General features: G+C 40.1%; 1 protein-coding gene across 5 annotated transcripts in view; it reads right to left on the reverse strand.

Annotated features, from left to right (window-relative positions):
• Nucleotides 1–785: 785 nt before the first annotated feature.
• The window catches only part of CDK8 (cyclin dependent kinase 8), a 154,178-nt gene continuing 131,200 nt past the window's right edge, over nucleotides 786–23,763 (reverse strand). For 4 of the 5 annotated variants that reach the window (XM_054015398.1, XM_054015402.1, XM_054015401.1 and 1 more), the window contains 7 exons: nucleotides 23,520–23,663; nucleotides 21,026–21,095; nucleotides 19,483–19,555; nucleotides 8,755–8,852; nucleotides 7,211–7,289; nucleotides 6,938–7,096; nucleotides 786–2,064 (listed from right to left, as the gene is read on the reverse strand). In XM_054015398.1, the coding sequence (XP_053871373.1) occupies nucleotides 1,939–2,064; nucleotides 6,938–7,096; nucleotides 7,211–7,289; nucleotides 8,755–8,852; nucleotides 19,483–19,555; nucleotides 21,026–21,095; nucleotides 23,520–23,663 (749 nt within the window). In that variant the 3' untranslated portion in view covers nucleotides 786–1,938. The remainder of the gene's footprint in view (nucleotides 2,065–6,937; nucleotides 7,097–7,210; nucleotides 7,290–8,754; nucleotides 8,853–19,482; nucleotides 19,556–21,025; nucleotides 21,096–23,519; nucleotides 23,664–23,763) is intronic. The other variant, XM_054015399.1, reaches the window with a different exon arrangement.

Below are 23,763 nucleotides of genomic sequence, written 5' to 3' on the forward strand. Positions count from 1 at the left end.
ACTCCCTTATCTTGTTCAGGATCAAAGTCAGACTGTCAGACCTATAATTACCTGGGTCATTCTGTTTACCGTTTCTAAATATTGGCACAACATTAGCTTTCTTCCAGTCTTCTGAACTTCCCCAGAACACCAAGACTTACTGAAAAATCAACATTAACATCTAAACACATTAAATATTTTGAACACATCCATTTTGTCTTGTTTACTCATATCCTTTATTCCAATTTGATACTTGGTCCATTCCTCACCTTACCTGTGGTTTAAACTTTCCTCTGCCCTACCATAGGCATCTCAATGAATAAGCCTTCATGTAATGTAATGGCATCATCACATTGTAATAATATTGAATGCTTTAACCCGTAGAAAAAAGTGGTGTATGCAGAGGGGGATGCTGGCCTCATGAAATAGCATTGTGGGATTAGATACCAACATGACAAATGATTAAGGAAAACCTTAGATGTGGTTTTATAGATACTAGTATCTCTAGATTCTGTGTACGACCGGTTGCATCATCTATAAAATATAATTAATATTTTTTAACTCAGTACAGCATAGCTGATTATCTGCACACTGTTATAAAAGGGTAATCAGTAAGAGGGTTATAGTAGTTCTTGTAGTACTTATAGATGACATGCAGCAGTTAAGAGGAACCTCCCTACTTGCAATAGAAATTACTGTTGAATTAAGAAACTGAACTGATTATTCAGACAGTGCCTATATGGATGTTAGTGCATTAATGTATTTCATGTCTGTTGATAAAAAGGAATACAAGCAAAGTTCATATGCAGATTTATGAAAAATAAATTTATTACATAACACCTTGTTTTTAACAATGTTCAGTTTTTTATTCAGAATACTTGCGTCATTCATGTAAAATAGTTTGATACAGTACATTGTATGTTATAGTTTTTCCTCAAATTCTAAGGCTCTCCTAACACCTCATCCTTTGCTGTAATAAGGGCATCCCTAATAACGTGCGAAAATATTTTAAAAATAATTAACTGAACAAAATTTAAAATCCACTACACCAATCCATCTCTCAAAAATCATGACGAAATATCTGAATGGATGCCGCACCTTTTAAGGAAATATCATTCATGCTTTTTTAATCCCAAAGCATGCTCACAAATCAGCAACACTAATAGGAAAAATAAAACACTGTCTATGACAATCATTTCAGTTTGTTTGCTGAACCAAACATGTTTATATCAATGACAACATACTTATTTTACTATCGAATAGCAGCTTTAATACCAGTCAAGTCATAGATTTAAAAACAAAAACAAATCTATATGTTGGAAATTAATCTTTGGGAGGCTTGTAATCTGCTGGAAAAATGCAAATGTTTTCATTTTCTTAAAAAATCTTATTGTAGCAATTTTGTTGGTCATAAAACATTGATCAATGTGGAAAATGAACCAACGCACAAAAGTCACTAAAAATAAATGTATATCAAAATTATCTCAATTAGAGTCATGGTTATTTTGCTTTTTTGCCATGTTAACATATACTGTATGCTTCAAGTACCAGTTAAAGGATTTTGTGTACTATTGGTCAGATAATGTTGTTACATCAAGAGAATTCACCACATACAATAAAAAAATGCTTGCCCCTAGCACATTTCACAGCTTCAACTGCTACAGACTGTCACTGAAAAAAATGCATTGGTCAGTCTGAACCATGTCAAGTAAACTATGGAAGTAGCATATCCACAACACAAACTGTGCTAGCACTTTCTTTTCAAGTCTAACCCCAAAACAGGTACAATTTGGGAGCCACTACTCCATTCTGTGAAAAGTGGTGGAACTTGGCTATCAGACATTTTGAAGGTGTGGTTGTACAGTACATTCTTGTGGCCCAAGCCAGGTTCCAGGCAGACAGCTGCATGACCAGTCCTACAGCATTAGCAACAGTGCATTGACGTTATTCAGGTGCAGCTCAGTACCGGTGTGTCTGATGTGAGTACTGTGGAGGCTGCTGGGAGGTAGTTGAATATCCCATGCTGCTCTGTGGCTGCGATGTGCTTGGTCCAGGGTTGGGATACGCAGCATGGGGATTGGAACGCTGGAAACCATGAAGGAGAAGAGAATTGATTCCTACAGTGGATGCATTTATAATACAATTACAATACCCATTAATTTTTTGAGGTCTCTGTGCTGTGTGGGGCAATAATTAACAGGTACTACAGCACAGTATATCAATCACTTGTATTTACAGTGTTCTACTTATTTTGATTACCGTAACTAAGCATATGAGCACCAGGAATATTTGATTGAGAGCTAGTAACAAGTAATGCTGTTTGTTACCCATTCTGAATTCATATCTGTCATGTCACCAATGCCACTTCAACTATCCAGACATCTTATGCTTACCACTGTGGTACATCAGTGTGTTAAAAAAAACTTCCAGCCAAAAATATCCTAGGTGCTCTCCGTTGGGGTTTTCTTCCCCCTCCAAGAGCACATATTTGGAAGGTTTGTTGTGTATTTAATATCAATGATAATTCAAGGAAATTTCTCTGGGAGACCTATGCATATGAGATTAATTTTGGTTTATTGGAGCATTCACTATAAGGTAGGCATTTTCTAGACAGTCAAGAAGAGATTGTGAGCTCTTTGGGGCAGGGACTAAGAAGCCAAAATCTTGTATCCGTATAACCTGGCCAGGACCAAATGTGGGATACAAAAATAAATAAATAAATAAAAATAAAGACATATTTGTTTAATTGTTATAGTTTAAAAAGCTGTAATTGATGTGGGATTTATTTCTTTAGCTTAAACACTTAAACTTTCCTTTTCATGAGTCTTCATTTAGATCAGAAGTTAAGTTAGATTCAATAAATGTGTTGAGATGGCTACATATTGGGGAAATAAAAATAAAGGGATGACCTTTATAAAGCAAGGTAGGTGGATACTCTCCACACATGCATTTAAGGGACTGAATCACTCTCTAGGTGTGTGATGTGGAGGGGAAAAGAAATAGTTATAACAGGACTTCCAGCCAGCAGGAATAAATTAGCATTGCTGTACATCACAGCTCACATGATGGCTGAGCTGTTATGACATTTACCTTCACTCTTGAGAGACACTACGCACTTAATGAGAAGTGTCAGAGTAACAGATCAGCCATCATATGATCCAGTTCTGTATAATAAATAAAGGGTATATTTAATAGTGCAAAAATCTCTGGGTGTACTTTTTGGTAAAACGTGCCTCAAGTATGCAGGAAACTGAAAAAAAAAATTGAAGTTTAAAATTAGCCATTAATGTTTTATTTGTAATATACTTAATAGGCTTCCACAACCTGACTACTGAAAAATGTTGCTTATTTATTTCATGTGGCCAATTACAAGATGACTCAGTGCAGTCACATCATGTAGAGCAACAAGTGACTTTTAAAAACAAAAGTTAAAATCCCAAACAACCAGCCTGTTCTACCTCCAAACACCACTAACCCGCTCCTCAAAAGACAAAAGCTTGTTACATCCTCCGGGGACAGGACTGCTCCAATTCATTTCAGTGTTGTCACATTAAATGTGCAAGTTGAAACCTCTGAAGCCAAGGGACATGGAAATCTATATACCTGTAAAAATCCTTACCTAATTGCTTTTATGCATGACAGAAAAGGTTGTGTAGGGGGGGAGAATTTATAGGCCAGCTTGCTTCAGAGAGATTAAACAAAGGATCTAGCTACTGAGGGGATGTCTTAGTAAAGCTCCTCAAGGGATGGTTATTTCCCTCAGAGGACTCAGATGTAACAGTATGAGAGAATCAAGGGACAGGTGTTTGGTCAAAACAATGGTGTATTTTAAATTTTTCTCCTTCCGCCTTGGGTTGAAGAATCTTAGGGGGAGATTCAGAGAGATGTGCCCCAATCAGTAGGTGGCATTTAATTGCTTTGGCCTCAGTGCTGTCATGCTCATGTGGGTTCCTTCCATCTGCCTTATTTACTATATGTAAACTCATGAGTGCAATATCATCCTTGCCTTCTTAAAAGTCTGGGGAAAATAGACTGAATTTCTTAAAGTAAAACATGATGCCTTTCAAAGGCATGGCAAAAAGGTGAGCAGTCAGGAGAAGCCAAAGCACTTGCAAGAGCTGCTGAGACAGTGAAGGGGCAGTTACCACTACTCCATGCAAAAATAGCCCTACATGGCCCTTGTTGAAAAACACTGCCCCCTCAGGCAGTAAGCCTGGGAGGGATGTTAGTGGAGTGAGAAAGCTGAGGAAGGAGCACAGCTTTCCTCAACCCAGATGAAGGTGACAGGTGGACTCCCTAAGCAATCCCTGTGTACACGGAGGGTGATTCAGAGCCCCCTGATTTCCCAGCTTGTAGACTTCAATCCATGCTCACAGGAGAGGTAGCTTGGGTTTGCTCTGATTCCCATGCTCTCAGGTCAGCTGCCACTGAAGTGGGGTGAATAGCAACTGAATAGTGCAAGCAAGTGGAGATCCTCTGCCCCAACACACAAGCCCTACACCTCTTTTCCTTAGCTATGTCAGTCAGCATGGGAGAGAGACAAGAGGTTCTGCTGCATCTGCCTTCTTCAGAGGCTCAGGCAGAAAGGAGTTAGCAGAAATGATGCCAAAACAAACTCTGGACAGCAACTGACTTAGCTGCCTGCAGGTTTAAGAGGGATCAACCCTCGTGTTGGAAAATATTTTGTGAATGCACACTCCACTGAGGGAGAGACTATTACAGTTACATTCTGAGACAGCCCTTGCTGCACAGTGGTTAAGGTTGAACAGAGCTTTCTGTTTAGAACTGATTATTCAAAGTGCTTTAAAACCCACATGCATAGTGAAATGGACCTGAAAATCGATACACTAGCTGAAGTCCTGGGGTAGAGTTAGTGAAGAAAATTTGGGGTCATTTGGCTATGGAGCTCATGACATTCAGCTCCTGCAAAATGACCTGCCTTTATGTTTTTAGGTTCTTATACCTTTATGTGTGCAGAGCCAGAGGAAAAACTATAGGCTTTATGAGGATCAGGGCCATACCCACTGGGCTACCTGAGTGCAACTAGTCAATGATCCCAAGAACCAGTTTTAAAAGTCAATTATTTCAAAGTTATTGGACTTTCATTCTTGTTTTATGAAGTAGTACACAGGGGGTATGGCAAGCAAACTGACAGCAGCTATCTTATAGAGACAGAGGATCTAACTTCTCACTTGAGGAAAGTGTTGTTATATCTTTCACAATATAAACATGCTTTAGTCCCTCATTTTGAAAAACCCACCACTGACCCCACTGGCCTCTCCAACTAACCACCCATCTCCCTTTCCCTGTCTACAGTCACTGTCTGGAGTTCCTCTGCACCTGTTCCATCTTAAACCCCTTCCAATCCAGCTTCTGCCTCTTGCAGTCCACTGAAACTAGATTCTCGAAGTCTCTAATGACCTATTCTGTAGGCAAAACTCAAAATCAGCACTCCATCCTGGTCAGCCACCTGTGACACTGTTGAGCATGCTCTTCTTCTTGAAAACTTGTCCTCACTTGGCATCCATGACTCTGTCCTCTCCTACTTCTCTAATCGCTCCTTCAGCATGTCCTTTGGAAAATCCTCTACATCTTCCCTCCAACTTTCTGTAGCTGTTCCACTACTCCAAAGACTCTCACCTTGGTCCCTTTCTCTTCTCCCTATGTCTTATCTCTGGGTAATCTCATCCACAAACACAAATCCAACCACCATCTTTACACTGATGACTTACAGATCTACCTCTCTACTTCAGAAAGGTCTACTTTTGTCCAAATCAAAATCTGTCTATTGCTGGACTTCAGCTCAGCTCAACATGGCTAAAACAGAGCTCTTAATCTTCCCCTGCAAGCCCTGCCTGTTACCTCATTTCTCAATCACTGAGGACAACACCACCATCCATCCTATGACTCAGACCCATAATCAAGGCATCAGCTTTGACTATGACCTCTCTCTAGGTCCTCACCTATGTCTAAATCTAGCCAATTTTTCTGCATCACTTCTCTAAAGTATGGCCTTTTTTTAATCCATCCACACAGCTAAAACTCACTTCCAGGCTCTCATCTCGCATCTCAACTACTGCAATGTCCTTTTCCCCAGCAAATGCAACTTTGCCCAAGTCGTATCCAGAATGTTGCTTCAAATTATTTTCCTAGCCTGTCACTTTGACCACCTCATCCCACCCTGCTTAGCATCCCTCCACTGGCTCCCTCTTCTCTATCACAAAACAAACTGCTTTTCTTTACTTTCAAGGCTCTTCACTGCCCATCCCACCCTAGCTATCATCTGTTGTTCACTACTGAAATGTCAGCTCCTGCCTCCCTAGCCCGCTTGTTAAATTTTAAAACAAGCACCTTCATACTTCCTCCCATGCTGCCCCATACTATCCTTCTTCAAACCCTCCTTGAAACTCTTCTTTTCCTACTTGACAAGAGTTAGGACGCTCTTGTCCAGAGACCACTCCCTATTATCATGCTGACCAATATTGTCTCATTTTCTTATATTCCCTGATCTGTCTGTATCCATCTGTTGTCTCTAGTTTTATAATTGGCTCTCTGAACCAGGGGCCATCCTTTTGTTCTGAGTTTGCACCATGCCTACCACAATGGGGTCCTGCTCCGTGACTAGGGCTTCTAGGTATTAAGGTAATACTAATAAATAATAACTAAATAATAATAATAATAATAATAATCACAAGTTATTGTTTCCTTGCCACTCCTAACTTGACTCGCCTCAGAAGTTAAAGTTGCAGGATTGATAGCTAGAAAAAAAAAAAAATCTTATTTTTTTTAAACTGAGCGCACTTGATCTGAAAGAAGCTGAGATACAATAAATACGGAACCCCACCATGCCATTATACAAAATCATTTTTAGAGTAGAGTTGCACTATAAGTAGTTTCTTCTAAGTTACAATACACAAGAGTCAAATATAGAATATATGGAAAATTGAAGTTGAGATACCTGATAGTCTGAGGTCATAATAAGTCCACCTGAGGTAGTGGTAGGAGGAACAACTCTCACTTTTTTCAATGGGGGTCCCTGTGTATGACTGTTGTCTTGGTTCCCTGGATGACCAGTTCCATTAGTATGGTTATTGCCCTGCTGCTGCTGCTGGTTCTTCTCAATTGGTTAAACACAAAGAAAAATTTCAACTCAGAAGCAGTACAAGAGTAGCAAATGTGAAATACTGAGGTAAAGCTCAATGAGACAAGACGACACTATTTTAATACTTACTTTGTCTCCTTTATCATCGGGTTCTTCTTCTGTTAAAAATTCTCGTTTTGGGTAAGGGATCTGACAACCTGCAAAAACACTGCAAAAACAAGTTAGCAGTCTTGGTTTATCTGCCTAGAATCAGAGAGGTTAGTCGTAGATGAAGATTAGTATTTTGTCCAGTCTAGTTTCAAATTTCCTGAGCCACAGCCTAATATATCTGTCAAGTAGTTTACCCCTTCTTAATAACATCATTTAGTTAGCCTAGGTATTCACATGTATTTGTTTTAACCTTTTGGTCATTTCTATTCTTCTCCTCCCAACTCCCACCAATCTGTCAGTGTTTATGGGTAATATGGTGACCAGACTGGAGTTGGAGAGATGGAAGAGTCCTGTTAGATACCAGAGTCAATTCCTCTGTAAGTGCACCATGTAGATCTCTTCATCCAGTTATACAGAAATTCATAAAATGTTGAACTAAATAAAGGGCATCAATAATTATGGTCCAGATGGTTAAAAACTCCATTACCAAATAAAAAAACATTAACTGTGACAAGACCTGGAAGCTTTTGGAGGTATGTGGTCTCTCACCTTAGACTTATGGACATACATGAATGAATTTGTTACTGCTAACCCAAGCTAAGATTTCTCCACTCGTAATCATATGGATATACCTTTATTTATAACTAGCCTCTGTACCTGCGAACATGCTATTAATTTTGTATTAAAATGCTGCCAATGTAAGGTTGAGGGAAAAGAATATTGACCTAAGAGCAGTTTCTGCAAAACCAAACCACTTGCATGACAGCACTAGAATATAAAGACAGGTCAGGAACTGTTATAAATATTTCACTAAGCTGAGTTGAATTAATTTCATTTTAATTAACTGTTATAAATATACATAACACATTTTATAAATTCTTCCCTTAATAATGAAAAAAAGGAATGATATGCAGCATGTGAACTGGGCCTTTCTAAAACAAGGCCACTCAAGCACTGGCAGGCCATCTTAGGATGCTTTATCATAGACTGTTCACACTTTTTGTCTGTAAGCTTTCTTATGTTTAGAATCTCCCTGTGCAGTTGAAAAGAAAGTGTGTCTACGGAAAATGGATTTAGGCTGTGAAGTATGAAAGTACAGAGACCTGTACTATTTCCCTCCCCCCCCATCCCCTGAATTTACAACAAAGGGTAAGATGGAAAAATGTAAACTAATTAGTAAATGTCATCAGCATTCTAGAACAGAGAACTGGACCTGCAGGCACTTAGCAGTTGTCCACAAAGATCTGTAGCATGCATAATCAACCTGTCAGTGAATAACAGGATTAGTGCTGTGACTAACAGGATCAAAGTTTCATAAAGCAAGAGATTAATAGGAATGCTACTTAATTTTAAAAACCTCAAATGGCATTTTAGTTAGAATACCTTTTTCTTTACTTGTCAGACAGTAAGTATTTAATTCATTATTCACACACACACAGGTATGTATTTATAGTAAGAAGTAAACAGAGCATACATTAAAAAATATATGAATATGCGAATGGATTAATAAACTGACCACTTACTCAGATGTGGGAAGTGGATCTTCTAAGAAATAAGGATCCTGCATAGCCTGTTCTGAGGTAATTCTCTTTATTGGGTCCATAGTAAGCAATTTCTGAAGCTAAGCAGAGTTTTAAAAAAAAGTTCAGTATTATGAAAACTATTACTGAAAGCCTTTGTCCCACTGTATTCTGACATGACAAATTGCCACCCATATGATGTAATTTCTAGACCCCCAATCACTAATGGCAATTATGAACCATATTTTCCCCTCATGTTTTAAATATTAATTGAATTTGTTATTGAATAACCACTTGTTTCTACCTATAAAACTTAAAACTCACTCAAATAATTAGCTTTGCCATAAGTGCTCTACCAACAAAATCCTCGAAACTTCCCCCTGCCCCAATAAATCAATATACTGTAGTTTTGCTGGTCTGTGCTTTCTTTGTGAAGAAGCTTTATTTTAAAATTGATTCACACACATTAACTGAGTTTTTATGTCACACTGACATGCACATTTACTTGGAAGAAATTATCTTTCAGGAATTTTCATTTGATTTATAGACAACCAATATTCTGAACAAGACCCCACATTTACTATAGCCTCATTATCAGTACTATTTATATAGCACCATTGAATACCCACCACAGAAAGTGGCAATCATAATGTAATGCATGTCTAGATTGGATAGGAAACGCCCCCTGCCCAAGTAACTCACAAATAGTGGGATCCAATGTGCATGTACTAATTATGAGGATAGTAGACTCACTGTATTTTAAATGTCTGAATGGCATTCAGAGGAGGGAGATGAGCAAAATCTTAGATCTTACTTTATTTATTGATCTCAAACCATAAGTGAAATCAATGGAAAGGCTCCAGCAGGTACAAAATGCACTGTCTGCCTCCTCCATGAGCACATCAAGCCTGTGCTCTAGTCCCTCCGCTGGGTGTGAGTCCACTTCCATAGCCAGTTGAAGGTCACTGTCTTAATCTTCATACTAACTAACAGATCGGGTATCAGCTGCATTACAGACCATATTTCATATTTCATCCAATGCCACCAAGAAAGTGATGCTCCTCTGGGACAATGCAGATCACAAAGCATGAGAGCACCAAGACAAAGCAAAGTATAAGAATATTTCCAGAGGAAATCAGAGAAATTTAACCTGACCACTTTCAGGAAATACTACAAAACCTTCCCCTTTTATTAGTTTTTCCATCATAACCAGAATAACTTTAAAAACTAACCCACTTCTCTCCTTCTCTTTCCCCCCAGTCAAAACAGCACTAACCCAAGCAGAGCTTTCTATAACCAGAAAAGATAGTAGAGCAAGTGTCTCCAAGAAGTCCTCTACGGATTTTGCTATTGTCAATCTATTTTACGTAGAAGGCATTCAGATACTTACATAATGGGTAGCAGTACAAAATCCTAAACAGTATATATTGAGGGGAGGGGAAAAACAAGACTGTCCTAATCACAGTGAAAAAGTTATGTGCTCTGTGGGAATGATTAGCCAGCAGGCAGAAACTGATCTTAAAGATGACTGTTACATAATCTCAAATATATAGGAAGAGATACAGAAACTCTTTAGGTGTAAATTCAATCCAAATTGGAATAACTGATCTAACCCTTAAAATATCCAAGTGTGGTACTGCTCTTAAACTCAATCAGCTTGATTTTATGAGAGGAACACAGTAATGTTGCAGAAGCTGTCTGGGCATTAATACTGCATTCATCACTATGGCATCCTCAGCCCATTTCAAATTTGGAAGTGAACACATTAGGGCCCTGTTGACACAGGGATGTTACATTGCATTAGTTTGTTCACTGTGAATGCAACAATTTAACTACATCAAACTGAAGTGCATCCCCACCACTTTGTCATGTCAGCCTAAGGTGCCTCTATCTGTTATTCATTATATCCACACAGCTCTGCACTATTTGCTCAGTATTCTGGGTAGATATCCCATGGTGCACTGTTCCACCACAAAGATCCATGCTATATGATTTTTCTTGTTGTGGATGCCTCTTCAGCAGGATGATTTTTCAGTAGGTGGATGCCTACTGGAAAATGCAGGAAATTTGGGGATGGGTCAAATTAACAAACTCCCTGTATTTCTCTGCTGGCATCCATTAATTTTGTCAGTGCTATTTTCGAATTGCTGTCAGGCAGCATGGAGGACACACTGCTGAGCAGGGTGGATAAAAATTCATGATTTAAAAAATAAAAACAGATTTTTTTTTTATTTAAATCGGATTTTTTTTGATAAAATGCTTTTTGAGGAAAAACCTATCTAAAGATAGTTTTAATTAAGATATATTATAGTTCAAAGATATCTCATCATGGAATAGGGATTATAAATTCAAATTCTGTAGTATGAGACAATATATTCATGTAATGTTTAAGAAAAAGTTTTTGTAAATTAGTTCCAATAGTTCATGGATTAGGGGCCCAATCTTATGGGGTTCCATGGGCTTCTGTATAGATTATTTAGGTTAATCTTTCTATCTACCCAATGGGACTCAGTACTCAGTCTAGAAGATACCACCCGAGATGCTTAGTTTTGCAGTTCTCAAACTGTGGATTTGTGTCTCCAGAGATAACATGCTTGTTAACAGCAAAAATGCTTTAAATTAATATATAGACGTGAGAAATAACAGACCTCAACCCTATTGTCCCTCTGCAAATTTGTGTACATACAGTCAATTCCTTACCTCTCGCTAAAAGTGCAAAGTTTCAGAAAGTTCAATGAATAGAAGATTGTTGGGGGCGGAATAGATCTGGACAAGGAGAAGAAGTCTGGAGATAAATGTGAGAAGGGAGGGACAGGCAGTAGAAACAAAAGTGAAATTGTTTGAGCAGCATATTCCAGAAGTCTTGAGGTTTTTCTGAGTGTAGCCTTCATTGATTTGAGATCTACCATACCATTCTCTCACTAGAAGGGAAAACCATTAATGGCAGCAGGCCGTAAAAGAAACCCAGTTTGGGAATATTTTCATTAAGTTCCCCTAACTCTGGATAAAACAGGCATGTGTGCAAAATGCAAACAGTGCAACAAAGAAATGCAAGGCCTGGTTGCCCGAATGAAACAACATCATGAGAAGTGTTCCTTCTCAGGAAGAAGCTGTGTTGAAGATGATGAAACAAACATGTCTGAACATACAGGATCTTTGGGTTGGTAAACTTTATTTCATACTTCTTTCTTAAGGACTTCTGGACTATTCTTGAATTCTATTGTCTTCCTTCTGGACTATTCTTGAATTCTCATGTTTGAGCAAAAAATATAGTTAGTCTATGGTACTATCATTTTAGATGCAGTTGTGATAAAAAATAAATAGCTGAAATAGGCAGATCTTCCTTTTACAATTTCACCTTTAAAGTAGTACTGAGTGTCAGTGAATGCAATGAGTAATACTAAATGAGCAGTATGTTAATCATAATTAAACTGCATTGACTTATTTTGTTTAGGAGAATGCATCCTCAACATACAGGATTCTGAAGACTATCCACCTTCATACCTGGTATGAGGTATTACCATTGTGCCTGCTGCCATGTGCCCCAAGAGTTGTAGGCTGTTTCTGACTGATATTTGTGGGCTCTTTTGAATGGTCTCTGTGACTGTAGCCAGAGAGAGGAATCTGTGTTGAGGTAGGAGAGCTCTGGCCTGTAAAGAGTCAAGGTCGGAGCCTATGAATTCCAGGTGCTGTACTGGAGCGAGGGGTGATTTCTGGGCATTGATCTGTAGGCCCAGTTCTAAAAGCAAATACATTGCAGCTTTGGTGACCTGGTGAGCCTCTTGGAGAGACCGGGTTCTGAGGAGGCAATAGTCCAGATAAGGATAGATCATGACCCCTTGGGAGTGTAAGTGGGCGGCCACCAGAGAGAACCTTGGAAATTATTCTTGGGGCCAACGATAGCCAGATGTGGAACACCCTGGATTGGTAGTTGTCTTGTCCAAGAGTGAATCTGAGAAATCATCTGAGAGTCAGTAGAACTGAGATACGGAAGTAGGTATCCTAAAGATCGAGGGCCGAAAACCAGTCTCCCTGTTCCAAAGCTGTAATGATCATTGCTGAGATGACCATCTTGAATTCTGAGCTTTTACAAACTTGTTGAGAGCTGTGAGGTCTCATATGGGTCTCCAACCTCCCCTCCTCTTCAATATTAGGAAATAGCAAGAGTAGAACCCTATGCTTCATAGCTGTTGAGGTTCTGGTTCTATGGCTCCTAATGAGGAGACTATCTACCTCTTGTAGAGAACTCTTGTGAGAAGGGTTTCTGAAGAGGGTCAGGGAAGGGTGTTGTGGAGGGGGCAGGGAGGTAAAACGGGTAGAGTACCCTTTGCAAACAAACAATCTCTAAGACCCATCGGTCCGATGTTGTGTGCTCCCAGATGCTGCAGAATGCTGCCAGACGGTGGCCAAATGGGTGGGAAGCGGTGGTTGTTTGTAGCAGTTTCGGGAAGTGATCTAGCGGCACCTCAACCAACATGTTGTAAGGATAAGGCCTTTTCCTTTAGCCATATCGTAAGGCCTTTATCAGCAACCATTAGCTAAGAAGCGTGAAGTCACATCTTCACATTCCATCTAAATTACATTAAAACAATGAATTTATAGCATCCACCACAATGAGTTGGGTGGGAGAAGAATTCTCTCTCTCTTGCCGGGACATAATACTCTTTGTTCGCCTGCTTGCATGTCAGTGTGACCAAAACTGGGGGTACACCATCTTGTTTTCGCAGGATTGAGGAGAGCTTCATTAATAGGAAGGGCAACTGTTGAGAAGGAAGATGAATGGAGGATGTCAAGGAGCTTGTGGTGTGTGTCCTTGACTTTTTCCAGCAGTATCTGGAGAGAGTCTGCAACTCTCCTTGCGAGATCCTGGAAGAAGCAAAAATAATCAGCCAGGGATGGTGGGGGAGGCATGACAGCCTCATTGAGACTGAAAAGGATATGGTCTTTGGGGTCGCCTCTTCCTCGACATTGCTCTTATGCTCCTCCAGGATTTCTCCTGGAGGTTCTGAAGCCCTGGACACCGTGGCCGACGGAGCATGTCTCAGGGTTCTCAGGTGGCTAGAAGCCCGAGAGGCATGGGGACAGTATGTAGAGCCCAGGGGTCCCAGTATGGGCCACTGGTGGTGGCATAGAGCCTGGTGATGGTGCCCATGGTTGACCGTACCAGGATAACAGTGGTGGGGCCATATGAGGATATGCCCTGGGGCCCTGTTAATATCTGGCACTGCAGGGAATGTGGGAGGAGTATTGAGATACTCCATCCTCTGGTTCGCTATCTGAGTCTGCACTAGAGAGCAGGGGAGAGTGGCAAGGCAGCAGGGAAGACTCTTGTGCTGGACAAAGACTTGGTGCACAGGTCCCCGTACTGAGGAGAGGAGACTCTGGCACGCCGGTTATACGGAGGTCCCTTGATTGCTGGAATTGCAGCAGTGTTGACTGGCTCAGTGCCACTGGTGGTGCCAGGGAGGATGGACATCTTGCCCACACCAGATGTTCATGTGCCAGATGGGGGTGTCAGTACCAATAGCGCTTTCAAGTGCTTGCTTCTGTCCTTCTCCCTCGGCGCTGTTGACTCGGTGCCCATGCCCATTGGATCTGGAGATGTGTCAATGGTACCTGCCGTTGTAGACTGTCTTGAGCCATGGGTACCGCGCTTGATCTGTCCTGGTGCCAAGGATACCAACCATGCTGGGGATTGTTTGTGGCTAGCTTGTGGCTCACTCTGGGGACTTCCAGATCTCTTTTTTGATTTATGAGAGACATCAGCAGCTGATGTCATCACCCCATAGCCCTTGGATGTTGAGGGTGTGGGGAAGACTCACACCTGCTTGGTGACTCTTGTTGCGGGTCCAGAAAGGGTGTGAGGGCTGCCTCCATGAATATAATCTTCTGCCTGAGCTCTGTCCTTGCAAGACCGAGGTCTAAGCTACTGATAAAGAGCACACTTTTGAGGGACATGTCCTTCCTGAGGCAATGAAAGCACCATGAATAGGTGTCTGCGACAGGGATAGCCTTGTTGCATGAGAGGCACTTCTTGAAGCCAAGAGACCTGGGCATACCCTGTTGGGGGGAAGGGCCCCCAACAAGAAAGGGCAGGAAGAAAAACAAAAAATCTCTTTATATGTATAGATTTATTTATTTATTTTTGAGAAAAGAAGACACACTGCAATAACTCCTACTAAAAACTAAGCTCTAAGCTACAAAAGTAAGGCTGAGATAATAGTCGTTAATGGACTGCTGAGTGGGGTTAGCCCACGCATGCTGACTAGCCTTGTGGCGAGGCATGAGGAGAGACAGCGCATGTGCGGGTCCTAGCGGACACTGCTACCAAAGTTCCCCGATCAGCAGTGCAGGAACGCAAGCACCCATAGGGACACTACTCGAAGAAGAATCTGGGTTCTGCCAACTTCAAGAGGGAAAAATCAATGTGCAATTTCATGAACATTTTCAGACTCCATCTTCCCCCTGGGGCTTGTCCCAAAAGCTCTGGTGGAATTAATATGGATATCCCTGATCTTGTACCCTGATTTAACCCCTTCTTTTGGGGTGGAAATCCGAAAACATTAGAGGTAAGAAATACACAGTTAAGGTATCCAAACAACTGCTGCCCTGTAGTGATACCATGGGGGGGAGGAGAGGGAGGACAAATATAAAACATTTTGTTAGCACATCCTATCCATGATTACTTTGTGACTGGCTGTCTCCACTGAACAAAAAAATGAATCTCCAGGCCTTCAAGATTTGGAAAACAAAGGAGAAGTTTTCAGACCAAATTGGCCAGACCATTCACCCATCTTCAATGAAGCTAATTTGCTCTGAACCAAAGTGATCCATTGTCTTATTGTGTGGGATACTAAAAGTGCTTATTATCAAGACCTATACTACATGGCAAGCTTGACCTACATTTTGTAGCAAGACCCCTGCAGCAGACTGGAAATGCAGCAGCTTCAGATAAATTAAAAAATTGAGGTTATTGAATTAAATATGAAAATGAATAATAGAATCACTACAGTATTCCCAGTGATATTTAATTTGATATTAAATTTATGTTATGCTGCCCATACATTTTTAATCTTAATTTTCAAAGTGTTCCAGAATTTTGTATTGGAAATGCCTAACTGTACTATAGAAGCTATTAGGAGGAAACTAGAGATTTTGGCAGTTAGGTAGGGAAAAGTAGGGATTTTTGGCTCCTGGCAAGGAATGAAAAGCAGTTTGGGTTTATATGATAAGCGCATTACCTAATGCTGAAGTGATCAGTAATAAATCAGTTACCAGGATTGACACTAAAATTTGCATAATCGGATTTGCTATTAGATTGCCTAATTGAGATTTGAAAACATGATAAAGTGACCTCTTTTACGTACTGTAGAATTAGGATAAAATGGTGTATGGGGCGGGAGGGGAGGAGAAATTTTTCAGTAACTCTTAACTAGCAATTGTGTGCTACTCTAAGATTTTGTATTATCATGCGGAGCTAGCAGTGAAATCTTTGGCCTACAATAGTGTCAAATGTAGTCAAACTTGCAGGCAAAAGGCAGCACATCTGTACTAAAGCAGGGGTTCTCAAACTGAGGGTCGGGACCCCTCAGGGAGTCGCAAGGTTATACCTGGGGGGTCACGAGCTGTCAGCCTCCACCCCAAGCCCTGCTTTGCCTCCAGCATTTATAATGGTATTAAATATATAAAAAGTGTTTTACTTTATTGGGGGTGGGGGGGTTGCGCTCAGAGGCTTGCTATGTGAAAGGGGTCACCAGCACAAAAGTTTGAGAACCACTGATTTAAAGGAAGAAAAAGGCAGTTGGAATTATTGGAAGCATCTTAGGCCTCCAAATTCTATAAACTACAATTTACCCCATTTCAAATCACAATAATGAGAGACAAGTACAAAAGTGATGTTGTATTGTCTGTATCACCATTTAAAACTTCATGTCCAACAGCACTTGTCAAAGGTGTATTATTCACTTATAGATAAGGCTGCAAAAGTTAGTCACAGATTCCATGACTTTCCATGACCTCCGTAGCAGCCAGGCGCACTGGCCGCTGCTGGGATAGTCTTGGGCTCCTGTGGCCGCCCCCCCGCAGCAGAGTTTGGGTGTGGGAGGTGGCAGGCACACCGGATGGGGTGAGACAGGTTCTGGGCAGCGCTTACCTAGGGGACTCCACCGAAGTGGCAACATCCCCCTCCCTCAACTCCTAGGCGGAGGTGTGGAGATTGGTGGGGTCGGGAGGCTCCCTACCTGGCTCCATGCCTGTCCCCCACCAGCAGCAGCAGAGTTCGGGTGTAGGAGCAGGCTGGGGGTTAGGGCACGTGACGGGGTGTGGCAGGCTCTGGGTGGCACTCACCTGGAGGGCTCCCCGGAACCACGGCCAATGGGAGTTGCAGGGGTGGTGCCTGCAGGCAGAGGCAGCACGCAGAGCTGCCTGGCTACGCCACCGCCTACCAGCTGAGCGAGGGGGATGTTGCCGCTTCCGGCAAGTCCCGCAGGTAAGCGCCGCCCAGAGCCCGCCTCACCCCGATGCGTGCTCCAACCCCCTGCCCCCTCCCGCACCCAAACTCTGCTGCTGCTTTTTGGGGGGGGGGGGGGGGGAGGGGGGGGGGGGAGAAGGGAGGCAGAGCCAGGTACGGAGCCTGCTGGACCTGCCAATCCCCCCACCTCCCTTTCCAGCACCAGCAGGGGTACCATGCCATGCGCCACTGCCCCCTCCCCCTGCCTCAGGCTGCCCTCCCCCAAGTTTTATTCACTGGTATTTTTAGTAAAAGTAATCGACAGGTCACGGGCTGTGAATTTTTGTTTACTGTCCGTGACTTTTACTAAAAATATCTGTGACTAAAACGTAGCCTTACTTATAGAATCACTTACTGGTATCATCCTCACAAAAATTACAGATATTTTGTATCAAAAAATATACAATATTTTATTTACATGGAATGCCAAATATGTATTTAATTTAAATAATGTATACTTTTGCAATAAAACACTATGTAAACTGTCTAATTAATACAAGAACCACATTTTATGATGCTCTGTTCTCATTCCTGATATGATAAAAGTTGGGTTAATTTTATTATGAGCAAAGTGGGAAAAGGCACTGGCTGCTTTGCTTATGTACAAAGATTCCCTAGTGTTTTGCATAACACTACAGACTTTGTATGTATTGGGTACAAATGTCTGCACTACACAAGCCACCTAGAGGTGTGTTTGACTCATTTCTTCAAAAGTGGATTTCCAATTCAAAGAGGATAACAAACCTGACAGTGAACAGTTATCAGGTATTATATCAAATGGCAGAATGTAGGAATACTTCACAGTTAATAATGCATAATGACAGAGGTCTCAATTATGTAGTTCTTTGCACTTTAATTAGATGTTTGATTTGCATAGTCACTGTATTTAAAAAACAACTAACTGTACTGTGCTTATGAACATCTCTACTCAGATTGGCTACTGTAATCCATCTGCTGCAATTAACTCCTGTTCTCACAATTTTATGCTGTTTATCATCAACTAAAATGCTGCCTGGATTCACTCAACCTTTGGCTGAAGCAAATAAATTCCACAGTTATCATGAAAGTAAAAAATAAACAAACAAACAAAAAAACCAAAGAGCAAGGAAAGCGGGGCTCTGAAATTGCCCAAAGTGTGTTGGTTTAAAAACAAAAAGAGTAAAAATGCTTGGGCTTGATTATCCCATCAGTTGTAAGCGCCACTTCAATGGGAGTTTCAAGCAACCTATGAGACAATCAGGCCCCCTTGACTCATTTCCTTCCTCTCTCATCCATCTCAAGTTCTCCTCTTCCTTCCAAGGTCATGAAACCTCTTGTTTCTATATATCTTTACATTGGAAAGAAGATCCTGGAATTCTCCAAGTTAAATTGATAGACTTGTTTCTCTTTAAACCTGCTGACAGAGGTCAGCAGTACTTTATATCTAGGTTTTTAAATTTGCCTAAATGCTCTTTAAAAATAAGCAATGTATCAACAATTCTACAATATATCAGTTTGCTAACATAACACACACAAAAATCAGTTCCTAATTCAGCAAGTTATTTAAGCAATATGACTACTTATGTCCTTATAGTTATACCAAAATGTAAGTACGTTGCTGAATCAGAGTTTTAGCAAGGAAACATTTTGGTATGCAGCTATCATAACTTATGAGAAGAACCTTTTACTAGGAAGCATCTATAAATAAGCCATTAAAAAAAAGAGTTGTGCATCTAGGAAGCAGGCTCTAAATTTTATAAACTAAACTTTCAAAGTTCAATACAATATTTCCCAGAGTACATATTTGATACATTAAATAAGGAAAATGTTCAAATCAAATATGCATCCTCTAGAATTAATGATTTTTGTATTTATCAAAAATAGATTTTAATTTGATTTTTTAAAATACACACAAATGTAAAAGCAGTAAAGTGCATTAAAAACAGAGCTGCAGTATCAAAAATAAAATCACAAATTTACCATGATTATTAAAAGTAGAAAACCTGTGATGTACTGTATTCAAACGCCAATCCAGTTAAATTCTTCATGTAATCATTCTATTAGTCAGGAGCAATAAATGAGAAGTACTCTGCAGTGTTTCCAGTTCGGAAACTATACGTTAATAGTTTGGAGCACTGCAAATAAATTCAGTGAAAGAGCACTTGGCACCAGCCCAGCCCCCAATTTGACCACTGCTAACATATATGTGGCTTTTTCAATTGATATAACTACCAGAAGCTTACCAAGTGGAATGCCTTACTATCTGGTTTAACTTTATGTTTTTCCATATATTTGATAAGGCTGCAGTTGGTATACCTGAAAAAAAAAGTATTATATACATCAATATCAGTACTGGGCATTTTTAGAGAAAGTTAACCTAGTGCTTATGAAAGATACTGACTGACAGCTCTAAGTCTAAAGCTCCATTTTTGTCCATTGAATAGCTAAGGCACAGGCACCAGCACCAGATGCTTCCTTGTTGACATTAGAGAAATAACACTTTTGTCCTCCTAGCATGCTTGTAAAACATACAAAACGACCACAAACAAAAGTTCTCTGAATGATTTACATGTGTCTCAAGTACCATTTGGATTAGACTTCCTTTTCAGCAAGTTTAAATATCATTTTATCAGTCTGTACTGTTTTAGTGCCAGCGTGCATGGAACTTAAATATTTAGTCAGCCCTTTCAACACTGTCCTAACAATACACTGGTTGCCTTTCAGAATCTCCCAAAAATTCACTGCTTTTGGGATAGGCGCCCAGAGGCAATGCAACTGCTATTGTTTAAAACACAGTAGTTTAGTCGCAAGGCTAAACTGCAACAGGTCAGAACACCAATCTGCCCGGTGAGTGTGGACATAATAAGCCATTTGTATTAAATTGTTTCTATCCAACAGGTTCAAGTAGGAACAGTTCAGTTCTCTACTGCAGACAAAGCCAAACTACTCTGTCAAGGTGACTAAACGCACTTCTAAGAGACCCCATTGCCTTCACCTCCCCATTTAGCTTTGCCCCATGTACTGAGGGTTTGTCTTCACTACTGGTAAATCGGCACTGCTGCGATCGATCCAGCAGGCATCGATTTAATGAGTCTAGTGAAGACATGATAAGTTGATGGCAGAGTATTCTCCCGTCAACTTCCCTACTCCACCTCTCCGAGAGGCGGAAGCTATGTCGACGGGAGAGCATGTGTGGTGCAGATACCGCTGTAAGTCCATCTAAGCTACTTCAACTTCAGTTGCATCATTTATGCAACTTACCTCGTTAGTGTACACCAAGCCTGAGACTGCCAATTATGCTGACAGTTTGTGTGGAAGTAGAGTCAGGCCACCAACTCTATTCACATATTTATCACAAAGGAACAATTTTCCATTACCGTAGACTTGGCACAAATCTGAAGTTGTAACATCTATGAAAGGCTGCGATTAGCAACTTCAAGAGTCATCCAGTTCCATTCACGTACATCATCAATCTCACATCTGCCACTTTACTTCTCATTTCACTATACAGTACTTTCTGGATAACCAGTATCTGGCTTCTAACATAACCAGTATCTGGCTTCTAACATTTTCTACACTTGAACAGCCACAGTACACTGAGTTTTAAGCATCCTGGTATCCTTATTTCCTCCATCATCTAAGCCATAATAATTGCATATTAATCCTTTACCATATGACTATAAGATGGTGCCTACTATAGCAAAGTATTTTTTAATAAGGTAAATTATAATTAAGATAAAATAGACAACTAATCTCTCAAAAAAGCTCAGCAAAACTTTAACTTACGTGTTTCTTCTGAAATCTTTCATTAATGTTGAATGTTCAGGCATCTTTTTTATGTCCTCCCAATCTTTATCTGCAAGATCAACATGCATTAGTACTTTCTCATATGCCTTTTTAAGGCGTTTGTATCAGGGTGACAATTTGTTCAACAGGAAATCACAAACTGACAAGCCAGCTTGAGTCAATCCCAACCCACAGGAATTACCTTCATTGCTCACTAAGATGGATAATGAGGCCCAACGATGCAGTATACTCCACTCCTCCTAAAAAGTTGCCTTGGACAAGTGATTCACACCAAGTCAAACCTACCATGATCAAGCTCAACCACCATATCAGAGAACCCAAAAGGAAATCAGTGGCGGTATCATTTCTTCCTCTCAGCCTTTCCTGTTCTAACTACCCCAAGTTCCTAATGGCTTAGTGGAGTGGTTCTGCGTGATCTGTTTTGCCATTAGGGTGCTTGGGATGGCATTACCCATCATTTGCAGCAGCCATTGTAGCTGCAGCCACGCTCAACAAATATAAAAGTTTTAGCCAATTCTACCCCAGACACATGCTGTAATTAAAGGATGTATGTCAGCAATGATTAAGGTATATCATCAAGTGCAGACTATGGATAAGGAACCTATTTCTCAATTTATTAATATACAAGGCAAAAAAAAATCAAATAACTGTTAAAACTATTTTAATGTGACCCTGAAGTTTGTGATGTATCTTTCACTTTGTAAGTAATTTTTAAGCATATAGTCAATCCCAAAGCTCCATGTCAGTAGCCTCTTTTTCTTCTAAATTCTTTTCCTATTCTCTGGGATGGCATTTACCATTTTCCTGCAGACAAAAGTACCATGTTTCTGGCGTAGAGACTATATGACATTCTCCTGTACCTGTGGATTTGAAAAATCTAGCCATCTGTATAATTTAGGTTTGTACTCCCGGAACTTTATGAGCTGCAGAACTTTACAACTGTTTATAATTGCATAGCATTAATGACAGAGAATAGACATCGACCTGAAAAACTGAGGACTTTGCTGGTCCATCTAGATAGAAGATGAGGTCAAAAATCTAGAACCAACTACGGAAGAAATTTATCTAATTGTTTCCTGCTTTGCATGTTATCTTTATTTCCTTTTCCTCCCTCTCATATTTGTCTGTTTTTGCACCAGATTAATGGTTTTATAATGGCAAATGATACAAGAAAAGGTTTTAAAGTAATAAAATGGTAAACAATTATATTCTTGGGTAAGAAGTGGGGACCTTCACACCAAGATCAACTGTTCACACAAAGCAATCCAAACTTTTTACAAAACATTAACACAGTACTATATATTTACATAGAACTTCACAAAGACAATCTCTGCCCCAAAAAAGTTTATCTTGCTTTATTTAGACTCTAAAGACACACACAAAAAAGTTTAGCAGTGAGAGAAGAATGGACTGCTTAAAGAAATCCGCTTTAAGGAGATTTTTTGAAGGAGGAAAGAGAAAGCACTAGATAGATAGGGAAAGGAAGATTGTTCCACAAGTTGGGAGAAGCATGATAGAAGGCATGAAGCCAAAAGTGGGAAATGGAAATTAAGTGTTCAGAAAAAACCAGAAGAGTGACTAGGGGGTGAATATGAAGCTGGGGAAAAGAGTTTGAACTTCTTGTGATAAGAGGCAGGAAGCCAATGAGATTCTAACAAGGTGATGGAAGAACAAGACTATTTGTAGAAGCCTGTTGAATGGACTCTGCATGATGAAGGGAATAAACACAATGGAGGAGAGAGGGATCAAATATTAAAATAAGGCCTCTATCATTTTGACAACACACCAGTAGCCACATAAACACCAGAAGACATCCCACTAACCCAACAGATGTTCGGGGTATCTAAACAAGGTACTACCAAGGGTTGAGGGAAAGGCGTAGCAAAAGGCTCGCTGTTCGGAATTTGCTTTGGGTCTGGGCTTAGGCCTGACCCTCAGTTTTCTGGTTAGACAAAAGCAGTTTTTCCAAATCAAGACACACTAGTATATTTTCTGCCACAACAGAAAACTGAAAATGAAAATGCAAAATAGTTTATTTTTGCAAGAATTAAACATTTGCAAAAGATTTACCAGTAGGTGCAATACTTTTTGCCCAGATCTGCCAGTCCTCTGTAAAGTTTAAAGTATATAAGAAACAACACTGAGGAGATACAGGGAAATAAAAACATTAGCAGTATTTCTGGGTAAGAAAATTCGGTCCTTTTAAATATGGTAAAATATTGAATATACATACAGATGTTACAAAGTCAATCCTATTAGTAGTAGTAATATAAAATTCCACTTGGTAGCAGCACTATGTTTAGACTCACACTCGATTTTGCAATTCATGAAACAAAGATTATATTTGAACAGCTTTATTGCTTTGATCAGCTGCAACCTTCATATGCAAAGACAGCAACAATTTCAAATACATGTATCTTGTTTTTTTTTTTAATTACTCCTATTCAAACCAACAAAAACACACAATATGTACCTGCAGGAAATCCCATTACATTGAATATTCTGTCCAGCTGGTCATGGTGATAAGGATTACTAGTTTTGATGTCCTCTTGTCGACAGTGGAATATTGGCTCTGATGTTAGCAGCTCTGCAAATATACATCCTATCGCCCAAATATCTTTTTAAAAAAGGAGAAAAGAAATAAAATCAAATGGATTTTTCCAAAAGAAAACACAGATCTTTGTCAGGTAGAAGTATAATTCTTAAATATCTTATAA

The sequence above is a fragment of the Malaclemys terrapin genome, chromosome 1, assembly GCF_027887155.1.
Source record: "Malaclemys terrapin pileata isolate rMalTer1 chromosome 1, rMalTer1.hap1, whole genome shotgun sequence".
Taxonomy (NCBI): Eukaryota; Metazoa; Chordata; order Testudines; family Emydidae; genus Malaclemys; species Malaclemys terrapin.